Source organism: Sciurus vulgaris (assembly GCF_902686455.1).
Source record: "Sciurus vulgaris genome assembly, chromosome: 8".
NCBI lineage: Eukaryota > Metazoa > Chordata > Mammalia > Rodentia > Sciuridae > Sciurus > Sciurus vulgaris.
In genome coordinates, this window is record NC_136468.1 from 19,906,058 (window position 1) to 19,921,901 (window position 15,844).

Consider the following 15,844-nt stretch of genomic DNA (forward strand, 5'->3'; position numbering starts at 1 on the left):
AGTTTTTGTTATCACATTTTTTAAAAATGTGTATATAAAAGTTACATATAAAAAGCTGAATTGCTTGGGACTGCGGTTGTAGTTCAGTGGCAGGGTGCTTGACTAGAACGTGGTGACGCACTGGGTTTGACCCTCAGCACCACATAAAAATAAATAAATAAAATAAAGGTATTGTGTCCAACACACTTTTTACAAAAGTTGAATTGCTTGATTGATCACTACTAGAAAGAATAAAGTTCAGGTGAATTAACTATATTAATTATAATAGAAGTAATTTTCTTCTTGGTATGGTTTTGATCTCCATTTCTATTTTTAAATTAATTTGTTATTTCAGGAACCATATGAATATATGGATATGGGATATATATTGTATGCATATTATATATACAAATATATAATGTATATTTTAATCAGGTTACCTCAAATCTTTTTTGGAAATAGGTGTGGTGTATATTTATAATAAATTAATAGATCTATACATACAATTAATCAAGTATTTTAGGTAAAATTAAGTATTACTTAAGTTTTTCCCCCAAAGGACCACAATTAAGGATAGTATGATAGAAATTAAGTCAAAAATACCAGAGATGCTAGAATATCAGTTAACAATTCACGTCAGATTTAGTGGTTTGTAGCAGAAGCGAATGAACAGTCTATAAATTCTCTCCTGAAGACAACCCCTATGATCTCAGGAAGAATATGGTTTTTAAAACATTACATCCCTATGCGCTCTTTGGGGAAAACCTTTCAAAACCTTGGAATATCCCTCAGAAATCTCTGTCTTCTCATGTAACTGGCGCTGCTTTGTCTGCTCCCTAGGAGCCCTTGCAAACTCCCGGCCCTGCACCTGTAGCCTGCTGCTTATTTACTTGCTTTTCTTCCCTGATAGAAGATGAGGCCCTGCAGGAAAGAAATGGTTATCCTGTGCTTCTTAATACCTCCAGCGCCAAACACAGTCGCAAGCACAGAAGTACTATTGTTTATGACAAGGTGAAGCAGAACATTACCTTTCACATCAGAATTTGATTCTTTGTGTTTTTGCAGTACATGTTCTCTACCATAAACCTAATGGAATAGAGAATCAGAAGGAAAACAATACTATATTATCAACATGAAAGTGGGGTATATTTCCTATATGATTTATGATATGGTGGGTTTTCAACAAACGTTTCTCATTTTATTTTTTAGGTTTAAACTAGACAAGAATATGTCACAAATCTGAACTTTCAATATCTTTTATAACACGAGTTTTCTCCTACATCAATGAAAAAAATAAAATTTTGTTGTTTTTTTTTTTTTTTTACTGCTAAAGGGAGTTCAGAAAGTTTCCACTTCACATAGAATATACATAGTGAGAAAGAGACAAAAAAGTGTGGTTATAACATCACTTGTTTAAAGATTGAGAGTGTGAAATGGATGAAAATAAATAAAATTATATGAAAATCTATGAATAGATTGCTAAACTGTGCTTATATACAACAGATGAAAAATATTTTTTTGAAGCTCATAAAGAAGTCCAAAGAAAGGAAGAGCATGAAGATATGATACTGCTTTCTGTCTTGAAAGGACATGCCAATATGAATCCAGGTGGACTAAAAGAGATACACACTGTAATCACGTCTGCTAATATTGAGTCTACAAATCACAAATTATGTGACAGTAAAAATATTTTAAATGTTTCCAAACTTTTTTATTTATCTATATGTATGGATGTTATAATTTTCCAAAAGCATTTGAGGAGGGAAAAAGGAATTGAAAACATGCCGACATGTAATACATATCAACTACTCAGTAAAAGCAGACTATGACACAGAGTTGAAGCAGGACATGTCCCAGCTATTTGGGAGGCTGAGGAAGAAGGATCGCTTGCGACCAGGAGATAGAGACCAGCCTGGGCAACATAGCAAGATCCTGTGTCAAAGATCAAAAACACAAGCCCAAACCCCACAAAACAAACAAAAACATGAAATAGAGTTAAAATCTAAAATCAATTTCTTTTTTGATATAATTTCCAGCAAAAAAAGACACTATATAGAAGTGGGTGAAAAAGTAAAAATCAAAACTTAATTATTGAAAGGGGAAAGAAATATTGTAGAAAAAAATCATACAAAAAATAGCGATATTATATAATTGCTAGAATTTGAGACAAGTGGTAAAGTCTGGCTAAAGAAAATTCACTTGAGTAAGACTTGATTCAGTGAACTCTTGGTGTCATTTTTAAAACTCATGTCTCCAGTGAAATGATGCTGCAAGCCATAAAAAATGATTATACTCATCCCCCAGAAAAATATCACCAGGCCAGTGATCTTTGAAACATAACCTATGATTCCTAGTAATCCATAGTATTCCATAGTAATTCCTAGTATTCCATAGTAATTTATAATGATTTTTGCTTAAACTCTTCAAAATCAGCGACCAAAAGTGTCTTGATAGAAAATAAAGTTAACTATAGTACTTTAAAAAAATAACTTACTAAAGTTATTTTAGGAACATATTGATGTCTTATGAGCAAACAATTAAGAAATAGTAAATTCAGAATCATATATTAAGTTGTTTTCCAGTCCTTTACCTGAGTTAAAATGAGATTGTTCACTCTTTTTGTCAATGATAACTAGAAAAGAAATTCTAGGCAGTGACTATGAACTTCTATTAACTCATAGGCCAATTCAGAATGGTATGCAACTTTCTAAAAGTATTTGACAATTATTTTCCATGTGAAAATAGTTATAATTAAATATAGATCATGATTTTATAATAATTTTAAAGCTCCAATCAAAAAAGAAATCAAATACATGAGCATTTAGTATAAAGCAGTATATCATTTTGCATTAAATATAATTTGGATAATGAGGAATGCCACTATGTGGCTGTGTCTATGAGAACTAAGTAAATATATTCTTCCAATATTACACATACCTGCAAATAAGACAGAATAATTAGAGGGTTTGTTTACCAAAGAATTTTAAAATTTTATTCATACAGCATTCTTGAGATAATGTAATTCTAGAATTTAGAGTAGATTGGTGGTTTCCCAGAGTTATGGTTTGGATTTGGAATGTCCCCAAAGTCTCATGTTGAAAGCATGGTTCTCAACATAGCAAGGTACAGAAGGGGGGCTTATAGGCAATGATTGGTTCTGACCTCATCAGTATATTAATTAATCCATTTAATAGCTGAATGGACTGTGGAGAGGGTAGCACCTAGCTGGAGGAAGTAGGTCACTCAGAGTGTGCCCTGGAAAGGTTTATTTTGCCCTCCCTCCTTACTCCCCAGCTGTCATGAGCTAAGCAGCTTTCCTCTCCCATGTCCTTCTACCATCATGTTGTCTTACCTCAGGCCCACAGCAATGGAGCCAGCTGACCATGGACTGAAACCTCCGAAACTGTGAGCCGAAATAAACTTTTCCTACTTTAAGTTGTTTCTGTCAGGTATTTTGGTCACAGTGACAAAAAGCTAATACACTGGGATTTAAAATTATGAGGGAAAGGAACAAGATGACTATAAACTAGTGGCATGAGAGAGCCTTGTGGTGATGAGGCAGTCGGTGTCTTGAGTGTGCTTATAGTTGCAGCATAAATGTGATGGAATTACCCAGAACTGTATCATATGCACACATGTGCATGTGCATTGGTGCCCAAATGAATGCTTACTTATCTTACATACTCATAATCTAAGTAAGATTTGTGGACTACACCAGTGTCAGTTTCATGATGTTGAGTAGATTTATGGCAGATGCTAACACTGGGTGAGGAAGAATGTTAAGGTTTGAATATGAGGTGTTCCCCCAAAGCTCCTGTTAATGCAGAAATATTTGGAGGTTGAATGATTAGACTATGAGAGCTGTAACCTAGACTGGTGGTAACTACAGGCAAGTGAGGTGTGGCTGGAGGAGGGGGTCCACTGGGGGTGTGCCCTGGAAGTGCTGTTCTTCCTACTTGTCCAATTTCCAACACAGTTTAGCTGACATCTGCAATAAATCCACCAATCTTGGCTGGTTGCCCTTAAGTTTGGACTTCTCTAACCCCTGCTGTATTTGAAGTTAATTCTTTTGGAAAGAGATTAGGAAGTTATCTGATTTTTGAACTGGTTCTCCCTGAGAAAAAATATTGAAGCCTTGGATCTGGAACTGGGGGTAGAGACAATGGCAGTCTTCTGACTAATGCCATTGCTTTAGGAGCTGTGCATTAGGTGGAAAGAGGGCAGGAGCCACAGGCCTCTCCACTTGCTTTCTCTAGTATGGAACCATCACTTTACTGGCCAAGGCAAGGGTAATTAGGGCCCCAGTATGGTCAGTGGTGTAGCACTCAAGGTAAAACCTCCATCCCTCTAATAGGGTCTGGGTAGAAGGGAGCTCCCACCTTTGGTTGCAATTACCTGCAATTTAATTTTAATCATTAAACTTTCTTGAGGAAAATTGTGGTATAAGAAGCATAAGAGAAAATAACCTGCCATTCTCTTGCATTTATATTTTTTAAAAAGCCTCTTAACAACCAGATTAATTAAGTCTTACCTCTTCTCTGGCATTCTGGTGGCTTGCCATGGTAGAATTCCTTTCCTTTTTTGTTTTCAGACATTTTTTCTTGGTTTTTATCTAGGCAAAATATTCATATTTAAAATCAATTTATAATCAACACATCAATGATCATATATATATATATATATACATACAGACATAAAACTATCTTAAGACTTACTTCCTAGAAGATGATAAGTCCTGTTCCTTTTCATCCTACTAAGTACAACTAAGTACTCTAGATATCCAGAAGGTGAAAGCTGGAATGTTGTATTGTTATTTCCAATTTTTTATTCCTCTATAATAGAATTATGTATTCCCCCTATCCTTTACCATGTAACTTTGTGGCATACTCCATTTGTTGGAGTATACTTCAACAAATCTTTTGATGTTGGGCCTCATTATATGACTTATAATGGTTAATGGAATGTTAGTGAATATGCTATCAGGTGGTTGTAATATGACATATGGTTGCCAGGAGAAAATGTAGTTTTAAACAGGCTTATATTGATTGGTTGTCCCACTTACTGGGTTTTCACCATTGGATTTTTCCTTGAGTAATCTCTCATCCAAGGAAAATAAGAAACATGTGAGATGTAACTGGACTCAACCTGACCAGCTGACCCTATCCAAGTCTAGCATAAACAACCTGCAGACCCCATGAGTGAAAAAATGTTTGTTTTAAGTCACTGAGGTTTTAAAGTTTGCTAAGCAGAAAGTAGCTAATTAACCTAGTATCTTGCTTGGTTTGTTCCCCCACTTCCTTAGTCATGTCTTCATTTTGATAACCCCCTCCGAAACTGCAATGTCCACCCAAACTGCTTATTCCTCTTCTTGCTAGAATTTCCATTAGGCACCAATCCCATGTAACATGTCAGGTATTTTACTTATTTATCTTATTTATTGTGTCTCTCCCAATCAGAATATAAGATAACAAAGGGAAAGATTTCTGTCTCATTTGTTGACTGCTCTGTCCCCAGCACATACACAAACAGTGTCCAGTGCTACAACTCTATAGTTGGAGCACAATATGCATTTAAGTAATAAATGTGTAAATGAATATTGGCTAGTAATCAGGTGATATATGTCAGGCTGCCACTTTTCACTAAAAAACGGTGTGGTTTTTGAGAAGCAATTTAATCTCTCTGAATCTTAACCATTAGTATCTATAAAGTGTGTGAGAAAAAAACCTGAAGTTAAAAAATTCTATTATTTAAAGATATGCACATAATCAGAAGCATTATTATGTAATAATTACATAACTGCAAACATTTTCCAGATTGTTAGTCACAATAAGAAGAATGACCTAAATAGCATACCCATATTATAAGAAAAATTTTTAATTATACCTGAGAAGTTACCTTGAGAAGATATGTCTGAGAGTCATTGAATTCCGAACTGTCAGAGCCTCGGCTACTATAAAAATAATAATTTTGTTTATAGAATGTTTTGGTGGCATTTTAAAAATTCATTTGTTTCTGGATGCAGTGATACATGCTTAGAGTCCCAGTTATTAGGGAGGCTGAAGTTGAGGAATTGCAAGTTCAAGGCCAGTCTGGGCAACTTACCAAGACTTGTCAAAACAAATAAACAAATAAATAAAATAAAATTTTAAAAAAGGCCGGGGAAATTGCTCGGTGGTTGAGCACTTGCCTAGGATGTATGTGTTCCTCACACTTAATGGTGAGAAACTAGATGCTTTTGTGCAAAGACAGAACAGGGCAGGCACGGCCCCTTCCAGAACTTCTGTTCAATATTAAACTGAAGGTCCTAGCTAATGCAGTTAGACAAGAATAACAAATAAAAAGTCAGATTGGTAAGTAAGAAATAAAACTGTCTAGATTGTACTCAGAAATAAATAAGTAAATATGTACACATGTGTATACGGGTTATTTTCATATATACAATAAGATAAATACATACTTATGTTTTAAAGCATGTTATTATTATTTATTATTTAAATTTGTCCTTTTTGGCTAAGAAATTACATAGCTAGTTTATCATATCTGAGTGAAAGTGCACTAGAAAATATTTTGTCATTAAGCAAGATAATTTTCAAAGCTGTTTTAGCTTTGCTTTACTATTTCATAACCTAATCATAAAATATTATTTGTTTTAGTACCACTAAATATTTTGCTTTATAAAGAAACATTTTCAATTACAAATCAAATACATCAATACTTTTTTTTTCTTTTTGGTACTGGGGATTGAACCCAGGGGTGCTTAACCACCGAGACACAGTCCCAGCCCTTTTTGTATTTTATTTAGAGACATGGTCTCACCCAGTTGTTTAGGGCATCGCTAAGTTGCTGAGGCTGGCTTTGAACTTGTGATCCTCCTGCCTCAGCCTCCCAGAGTCACTGGGATTACAGGGGTTCACCACAATGCCTGGCACATCAATTCTTTTAAATCAAATAATTTTCTCTTATTTAGATGTTTGAAACACATATTGTTTCCTAGCAGTTATAAAAGAAATTTTTTATTTGAAAAACTGCATATGTGTACTTGCAATTTAAACCTCAAAGGATTTTATTTATTTTACTTTCCTTCTCAGGTCCAGCTATAAGCTTTCTTCAGGTACCTATGATTATTTTTTCTCTCTTTTTTAAAAAATATTCAGTTAGTCTTTTTATTGTAGTGAAGTCTGCTTCACATGTTTTTGCCTATTACTATGTATGGTCTTGCTTCCATCAAAAGCCTACCAACAAAGAAAAGTCCGGGACCAGATGGGTTCTTAGCTGAGTTCTACAAAACCTTTAAAGAAGAGCTCATTCCAATACTCCTCAAAGTATTCCATGAAATAGAAGAGGAGGGAACCCTCCCAAACTCATTCTATGAAGCCAATATCACCCTGATACCTAAACCAGACAGAGACACATTAAGGAAAGAAAATTTCAAACTAATATCCTTAGTGAACATCAACGCAAAAATTCTCAACAAAATTTTAGCAAATCGCATACAAAAATATATTAAAAAGATAGTGCGTCACGATCAAGTGGGTTTTATCCCAGGGATGCAAGATTGGTTCAACATCCAGAAATCAATAAATGTCATTCACCATATCAACAGACTTAAAGTTAAGAATCACATGATTATTTTGATAGATGCAGAAAAAGCATTCGATAAAATACAGCATCCCTTCATGCTCAAAACACTAGAAAAAATAGGGATAGTGGGAACATTCCTTAATATTGTTAAGGTCATCTACGCTAAGCCCATGACCAATATCATTCTAAATGGTGAAAAACTGAAAGCATTCCCCCCAAAAACTGGAACAAGGCAGGGATGCCCTCTTTCACCACTTCTATTCAACATCGTTCTTGAGACTCTGGCCAGAGCAATTAGACAAACCAAAGAAATTAAAGGGATACGAATTGGAAAAGAAGAACTCAAACTATCCCTGTTCACTGATGACATGATTATATATTTAGAGAAACCTGGAAATTCCACCAGGAAACCCTTAGAACTCATAAGTGAATTCAGTAAAGTAGTAGGTTACAAGATCAATACTCATAAATCCAATGCATTTTTATACATAAATGATGAATCTTCAGAAAGAGAAATTAGGAAAACTACCCCATTCATAATAGCATTGAAAAAAATAAAATACTTGGGAACTGATCTCACAAAAGAGGTGAAAGACCTCTTCAATGAGAACTACAGAACACTAAAGAAAGAAATTAAAGAAAACCTTAGAAGATGGAAAGATCTCCCATGTTCTTGGATAGGCAGAATTAATATTGTCAAAATGGCCATACTACCTAAAGTGCTATACAGATTCAATGCAATTCCAATTAAAATCCCAATGACATACCTCATAGAAATAGAGCAAGCAGTCATGAAATTCATCTGGAAGAATAAGAAACCCAGAATAGCTAAAGCAATCCTTAGCAGGAAGAATGAAACAGGGGGTATCGCAATACCAGAACTTCAACTATACTACAAAGCAATAGTAACAAAAATGGCATGGTATTGGCACCAAAATAGACAGGTAGATCAATGGTACAGAATAGAGGACACGGACACAAACCCAAATAAATACAATTTTCTAATACTAGACAAAGGTGCCAAAAATATGCAATGGAGAAAAGATAGCCTCTTCAACAAATGGTGCTGGGAAAACTGGAAATCCATATGCAACAGAATGAAACTAAACCCCTATCTCTCACCCTGCACAAAACTCAACTCACAATGGATCAAGGACCTTGAAATCAGACCAGAGACCCTTCATCTTCTAGAAGAAAAAGTGGTCCAAATCTTCACCTTGTTGGCTTAGGTTCAAACTTCCTTAACAGGACTCCCATAGCACAAGAAATAAAAGCAAGAATCAATAACTGGGATAGATTCAAACTAAATAGCTTTCTCTCAGCAAAGGAAACTATCAGCAATGTGAAGAGAGAGCCTACAGAGTGGGAGAATATCTTTGCCACTCGTACTTCAGATAGAGCACTAATTTCCAGAATATATAAAGAACTCAAAAAACTCTACACCAAGAATACAAATATAACCCAATCAAAAAATGGGCTAAGGAAATGAAGACACTTCACAGAAGATCTACAAGCAATCAACAGATATATGCAAAAACGTTCAACATCTCTAGTAATAAGAGAAATGCAAATCAAAACTACCCTAAGATTCCATCTCACCCCAATTAGAATGGCTATTATCAAGAACACAAACAACAATAGGTGTTGGCAAGGATGTGGGGAAAAAGGTACACTCATACATTGCTGGTGGGGTTGCAAATTAATGCAACCACTCTGGAAAGCAGTATGGAGATTTCTCAGAAAGCTTGGAATGGAACCATCATTTGACCCAGCTATCCCACTCCTTGGCCTATACCCAAAGGACTTAAAATCAGCATACTACAGAGATACAGCCACATCAATGTTCATTGCTGCTCAATTCACCATAGCCAGATTATGGAACCAACCTAGATGTCCTTCAATTGATGAATGGATAAAGAAACTGTGATATATATACATATCACATTATATATATATATATAATGGAATATTACTCCACCATAAAGAATGATAAAATTATGGCATTTGCAGGCAAATGGATGAAATTGGAGAATATCATGCTAAGTGAGATAAGCCAATCTCAAAAAACCAAAGGACGAATGATCTCGCTGATAAGCGGATGATGACACATAATGGGGGGGGGAGGGGTTAGTGTTAGGGTTAGGGTTAGGTTTAGGGTTAGGGTTAGGGAGGGGGGCAAGAATGGAGGAAGGAAGGACTGTATAGAGGGAAAAGAGGGGTGGGAGTGGTTGGGGGGGGAGGGGAAAATGGCAGAACGAATCAAACAACATTGCCCTGTGTAAATTTATGATTACATGAATGGTATGCCTTTATTCCATGTACAGAGAATTAAAATGTATCCCATTTGTTTGCAATAAAAAAAAAAGATATAGGTCAACTTAAAGCATCTTCTACTGACTAGATTTGAGGAAATTTGAGCATTAGAATGATAATAACTGTAAATGATTAGAACATGTCAAATATGAACAAATCCATGAGTTGAAAATGATACTATCTGCAAATAAATGTATTAGTCACCAGCGGAAGTTTCAGAATTCGAAACTGTATAAATACAAGGAAGAATAAAACATTTATTCTACCTTTCCTATAGAAACTGTTCTAAAATCAATACCTTCCTTCTTCCAACAATATTTCCTTAGCATTGAATTTTATACTGTTTTATTCACTAATATTATAGTACTTTTATGTCCTCTCTATAAAAGTGTCAGTCCTCTGTGGGCAATGACAGCACTAAAAACAATTTGGAGAGAGGGAAGACCAAACCACAAGACTAATAGAAAACAATCAACAAAATTTCAACAGTAAATCCTTCCCTATCAATAATTACTTTAAATTTAAATGGGTTAAACTCCCCAAAGGACACAGAGTGACTGAATGGATTTAAAAATAATACCCAATTACATGTTGTCTACAAAAATTTCCTTTAGATTAAAGGACACACATAGGCTGAAAGTAAATACATCCAAAAGAGATATCCTATGCAAATAGTAACCAAATGGAGTGGGGGTACCTATACTTACACCAGACAAAGTAGACTAGGTCAAAAACTATCATAAAATGATTGAAATGATATTTTGTTGTTTATTTCATTTCCCTGGTTAATAATGAGGTTGAGTATCTTTTAATATATTTTTGTTTTTCTCCTTTGTGAATTATCAGTTCATATATTTTGTAGTTTTCCATTTATTATTTATCTTTTACTTTGTTTGCTTTATATAGCAATAATTTCTTGTTTATATATATATATTGAAACATATTCTTTCAATTTCTGTCTAGCCTATTAATATTATGCTATTTTATTGTAAAGACATTAAAATTTTAATGTAGCTAAAAAACTATTACAAGAGACAAAGAATATTATGTAAGTATAAAAGGGTTGATCTATCAGGAAGATACGGTGGATACACACACATCCATCATACCTTGTGTGCATACACATACACATTCAACGTTAAGAGTACTTAAATATATAAAGCAACTTTACGTACTAGAGGGAGAAATAGAAGCAATATAATAATAGTAGGAGGCTTTAATATCTCACTTTCAATAATGGATAGAACAACCAAACAGAAGATCAGTAAGGAAACAGAGGACTTGAACAATACCATGGATCAAATGGATCTAATGGATATGCACTGAACATTTCACTCAATAGCAGTAGAATCCACATCTTCTAAGTACACATGAACTTTCTTTATAGCAGATCATGTTGGGTCACAAAACAAGTCTTAACAAATTTAAGAAAACTGAAATAATACCAAGTATCATGCTGATCACAATAGAATAGAAAATTAATCAATAACAGAAGGAAAACTGAAATATTCACAAATAAATAGAAATTAAATGGCATGCCTTTGAATGATCTATTGGGTTAAAGGAAAAGTCAAAAAGGAATTTAAAACATACCTAAAGAAAAACAAAATTGAAAACACAACATACCAATATTTGTGAGATATAGCAAAAGCAATACTGAGGGAAATTTATTGTGATGAACGATCACATTAATGATCTCAATTAAACAACCTAACTTTACATCTTAAGTATCTAGGAAAAGAACAAAGTTGGAGGCATCATTTTTCCTGACTTCAAATTATATTATAATAAAGCTACAGACATCCAGAACCCTGGAATAGAATCTAGAAACCCCCAATAAATTTGCCCATATATGGTAAACTGATAATCAACAAGAGTGTCAAGGATATACAATGGAGAAAGAATAGTTTCCTTAACAAATAATGTAGGGAAAACTGGATATCCACAAGCAGAAGAATGAAAGTAGACCCTTCCATTTTCAAAAGATAATATTCAGCCTTAATTGGATCCAACTGTAGTAGACTTTCCCTTCTACCAGTCCTAAATCTAAAATTACCCCATCACATAGATTGTACCTCTGAGTATTCCAGCCAGGGCTTAGGTATGTAAACAGGCCTACTGCACGCCCAGGCACCCTTGCTAGCCAGATTGTAGCACGCCCTCTGGCAGAAGTAAAGGTTTGCCTTGCCTACCGCGCCACACCCCTCCCAAAAAAAGAAAAAAAGAAACTGGACCCTTGTACTATATAAAAAAAGAACTTAAAATGAACTAAACACTTAAAGGAAAGATTTGAAACTATAAAACTCCTAGGAGAAACACAAAGGCAAAGCTCCATGGTACTGATCTTGGCAATGATTTTATGGATATGACCCTAAGAACATAGGCAACACAGACAAAAATAAATGAGCTAAACTATATCAAACTAAAAAGAAAAAACAGAGAAAAGGCAAATTGTACATCTGATAAAGGATTAATCTTAAAACCCTAAGGAACTTCTACAACTTAATTGCCAAAAATACCCCATAACCAAACTGGACTAAGTATTTGAAAAGACATTTCAACAAGGAAGACACAGAAATGGCCAAGAAGCATATGAAAAGATACTCCACAGCACTGATATTCAGGGAAATGCAAATAAAGAACACAATGAAATTTTACCTCACACCTGTTAGGATGGTTGTTATTAAGAAACAAAAGACAACAACTGTTGGTGAGAATGTAGGGAAACTGGAACCTTGTACACCGTTGGAGGGAACGCAAGATGGCGAAGCTGCTATCGAAAGTAGTATTGAGGTTCCTCAGCAAACTAAAAATAGAACTACCACATGATCCAGAAATTCTGCTTCTGGGTGCTTATCTGAAAGAACTGAAACCTAGAGCCTGAAGAGAGATCGGCACTCTCATGCTTAGTGCAGCACTGTTTATAACAGCCAAGATGTGGAAACAGCCCAAGTATGTATAAACAGATGAACAGACAAATAACACGTGGCATGAAATACAGTGGAATACTGCCCCGCTTTAAAAGAGAAGGAAACACTCCAGTATGTGACAATATGAACGAACCCTGAGGAAATTACACTAAGTGAAATAAGTCAGTCACAGAAACACAAATCTGAATGATTCCGCTAATACGGAATATGTAAAATAGTCCAACTAATAGAATCAAACAATGGAATGATGGTTACCAGGAGCTGAGGTAGGATAGTGGGAGTTATCAACAGGCATAAAAGTTCAGTTAAGAAAGATGAATAAACTGCAGAGTTCTGCTAATATATTGTATGCTTAAAATTATTGTTACAAGGGTAGATTTTTTTTAACTGTTTTTACCACATTAAAGTTAAAAATAAAGAGAAAGCAATCTATTCCAATGCTGAAAAGAAAACAAAAAACAAACAACATACTCTTACATGGCCATTCATGCTTCTTGATATCTACCCAAAGGATACAAAACATATCCACTGAAAAACCTGCAAATGGATGTTTATAGCTGCTTTATTCACAATCGCCTAACCTGTGAAGCAATTGGGCTGTCCTTCAGTAAGACAGTGAATAAACTGTGGTATATTCAGATAATGGAATATTATTGAGTGCTAATGAGTTATTATGCCATGAAAAGACGTGAATGAAACTTATATGCATATTATCAATTGAAAGAAGCCAGTTTGAAAAGGCTATATACTGTGCAATTCTAACCAAATGACATTCTGGAAAAGACAAAACTATAGAGACAACTGAAAAGATCTAAGGTTTCCAGGAGTTAGGGATGAGGGCAGGAAAGGATAGGTGAACTCTGAAGTGAACCCATACAGTGAAAATACTCTGTATGATACTTTAATTGTGGATACATATCATTATAAATTTGTCCAAAAATATAGGATCTATAACACCAAGAGTGAACCCTAATTTAAGAATGGACTTTGAGTGACAAGGACATATCAATATAAACTCATCAATGATAACATACATACCACTGCGGTGGGGAGATGTTGGTGATGGGAAAGGCTATGTGTGTGTGGAGGTAGGGGGCAATTTGGAAATCTCTGTACTTTCTACTCAATTTTGCTGTGAACATAAAATGTTTTAACAAAGTCTAAAAGAGAGAAAGCAAACAAAATTTGGTATGTCTTTCACATAAAGTACACTGTGCATAACAATGCTCATTTGAATAAAAGAGTAAATTAACTAAAGTCAGATGTAGTCTGGACAAAATCAGGTGCACTGAAAAATCTGCCCCCTGCTTATAGTTGGAATTCTCAGTGTGGAATTGACAACAATATCCTAGTATTATTATAAAGAGCATAGTAAAACAATATAACAAATTGCATTAGTTCAACAGTACTGACTTACCTAGACTCTAGATCCAATGTAATTTCTATTAGAGAAGTATCTGAATCTTCATAGGATTTTTCCAAGCTCATATGTTTTTCCATTTCTTCTAGTTCTTTCAGGCACTGATAATACTAGAGAAAAATTATAAATGAGTTCATTATGAAATAATTGCTTCATGCTGTGTACATGTCTATAATCCTGGATACTTGGGAGGCTGAGGAAGGAGAATTGTAAGTTCGAGGCCAGCCTGGACAACTTAGCCAAACTCAACCTCAATATAAGATAAAATATTAAGAAAGGGCTAGGGAATGTAACTCAGAGGTAGAGCACTTGTCTAGCATGCACTGGGTTCAATCTGCTGTGCTAAAAAAATATTTTTTTTTACTTCCTAATCAAACTAATTGAATATTTATAGGCACCTGGAATAACAGTTACCGGGACATTAAATATGACAAACAAACAAACAAACAAACAACAATAACAAAACTTCCAGATCATGGGTTTAGGACATTAAAAGGAAAAAACTGCTGTAAGTTGATGGGCTGGTTGTATTATCGGATAGGCTAGAATCTGATTCTTTATCAAGCGCTCTTGGCTTACCTTGCTCCGATCGGGATCACAATAGTCCAAGAGAGAATCACAAAAATGGTAGCCCATTGACTCCAAGTCTTTTGTGCTGAAATGAGTGCCTCGTTTATTACCTAAAACATCAATAAGTTTATCTGCCCTTGAGGATGAGTTCACTTTTCCTTAGCAAGCAGGTCTAAAATGCAATGATGTGAACAAACATTGATATGATCCCATATCCTATCTTTTGGATTTTCCTCTCTGGGGCAGGTTATTTAACTGCTTATCACATTAAAGTTAAAAATAAAGATAAAGCAATCTACTCCAATGCTGAAAGGAAAAAAAAAAAAAAAAAACCTAAGCTACTGCTTTTCCTTATTTTAACACAGATTAGTTTATGTTGCAAGGGAAAAGAAAATTCAGTTAGACACTTCTGTAATATTTGTTTCAAGTTATAAAAAGTATTAGTAATCACTCTGAAAAAAGCGGATCAAGATTTTATGAGAGAATGTTTTCATCATCATGAATAATGTTCTACCAGAGGGCTGGGGAGATAGCTCAGCTGGTAGAGTGCTTGTCTTGCAAGCACAAGGCCCTGAGTTCCATCCCCAGTACTGAGAAAACAAAACAAAACAAAACTAACCAGAAATCATTTATGTGAATTTCTACCATTTTCCTTTGAGTAGATACATTGTCCAACAATGTGACAAATAATTAAAATTTAAAAAACAATTAAAATAAAAAATAATCTACAGTATTTTAAGTGCATTAATATGTGTTAGATGTGACTAAAAGATTTCTTACATGAGACTACAAAGCACATTTTAATATTTAGTTAACGGACTCAAGTGTTTCCTTTTAAATATAAATTCACACATACACACACACACACCCCATAGCAGTCTCTTTTTGCTTTTGAAGGACCAAATTCAATAAGAATATTTCCACCATTTTTAGGTATGTGCATTGCTTTGTCTTGAAATCATCAGAAACCCCCATTTAAAAATATATAGAAATCTTCTTTAAAAAAACAAGTATTTAAAGATTATTTTATGAAACAACCAATTATTCTACA

At 34.6% G+C, this 15,844-nt stretch overlaps 1 protein-coding gene across 1 annotated transcript in view; it reads right to left on the reverse strand.

Moving 5' to 3' along the window:
• AGBL3 (AGBL carboxypeptidase 3) overlaps positions 1 to 15,844 on the reverse strand; it is a 76,924-nt gene that overhangs the window by 28,699 nt on the left and 32,381 nt on the right. Inside the window, exons 9-13 of the mRNA XM_079150178.1 lie at positions 14,803 to 14,903; positions 14,221 to 14,333; positions 5,863 to 5,929; positions 4,511 to 4,591; positions 1,008 to 1,065 (exon numbers count right to left, since the gene is read on the reverse strand). Coding sequence (XP_079006304.1) covers positions 1,008 to 1,065; positions 4,511 to 4,591; positions 5,863 to 5,929; positions 14,221 to 14,333; positions 14,803 to 14,903 — 420 coding nt within the window. The remainder of the gene's footprint in view (positions 1 to 1,007; positions 1,066 to 4,510; positions 4,592 to 5,862; positions 5,930 to 14,220; positions 14,334 to 14,802; positions 14,904 to 15,844) is intronic.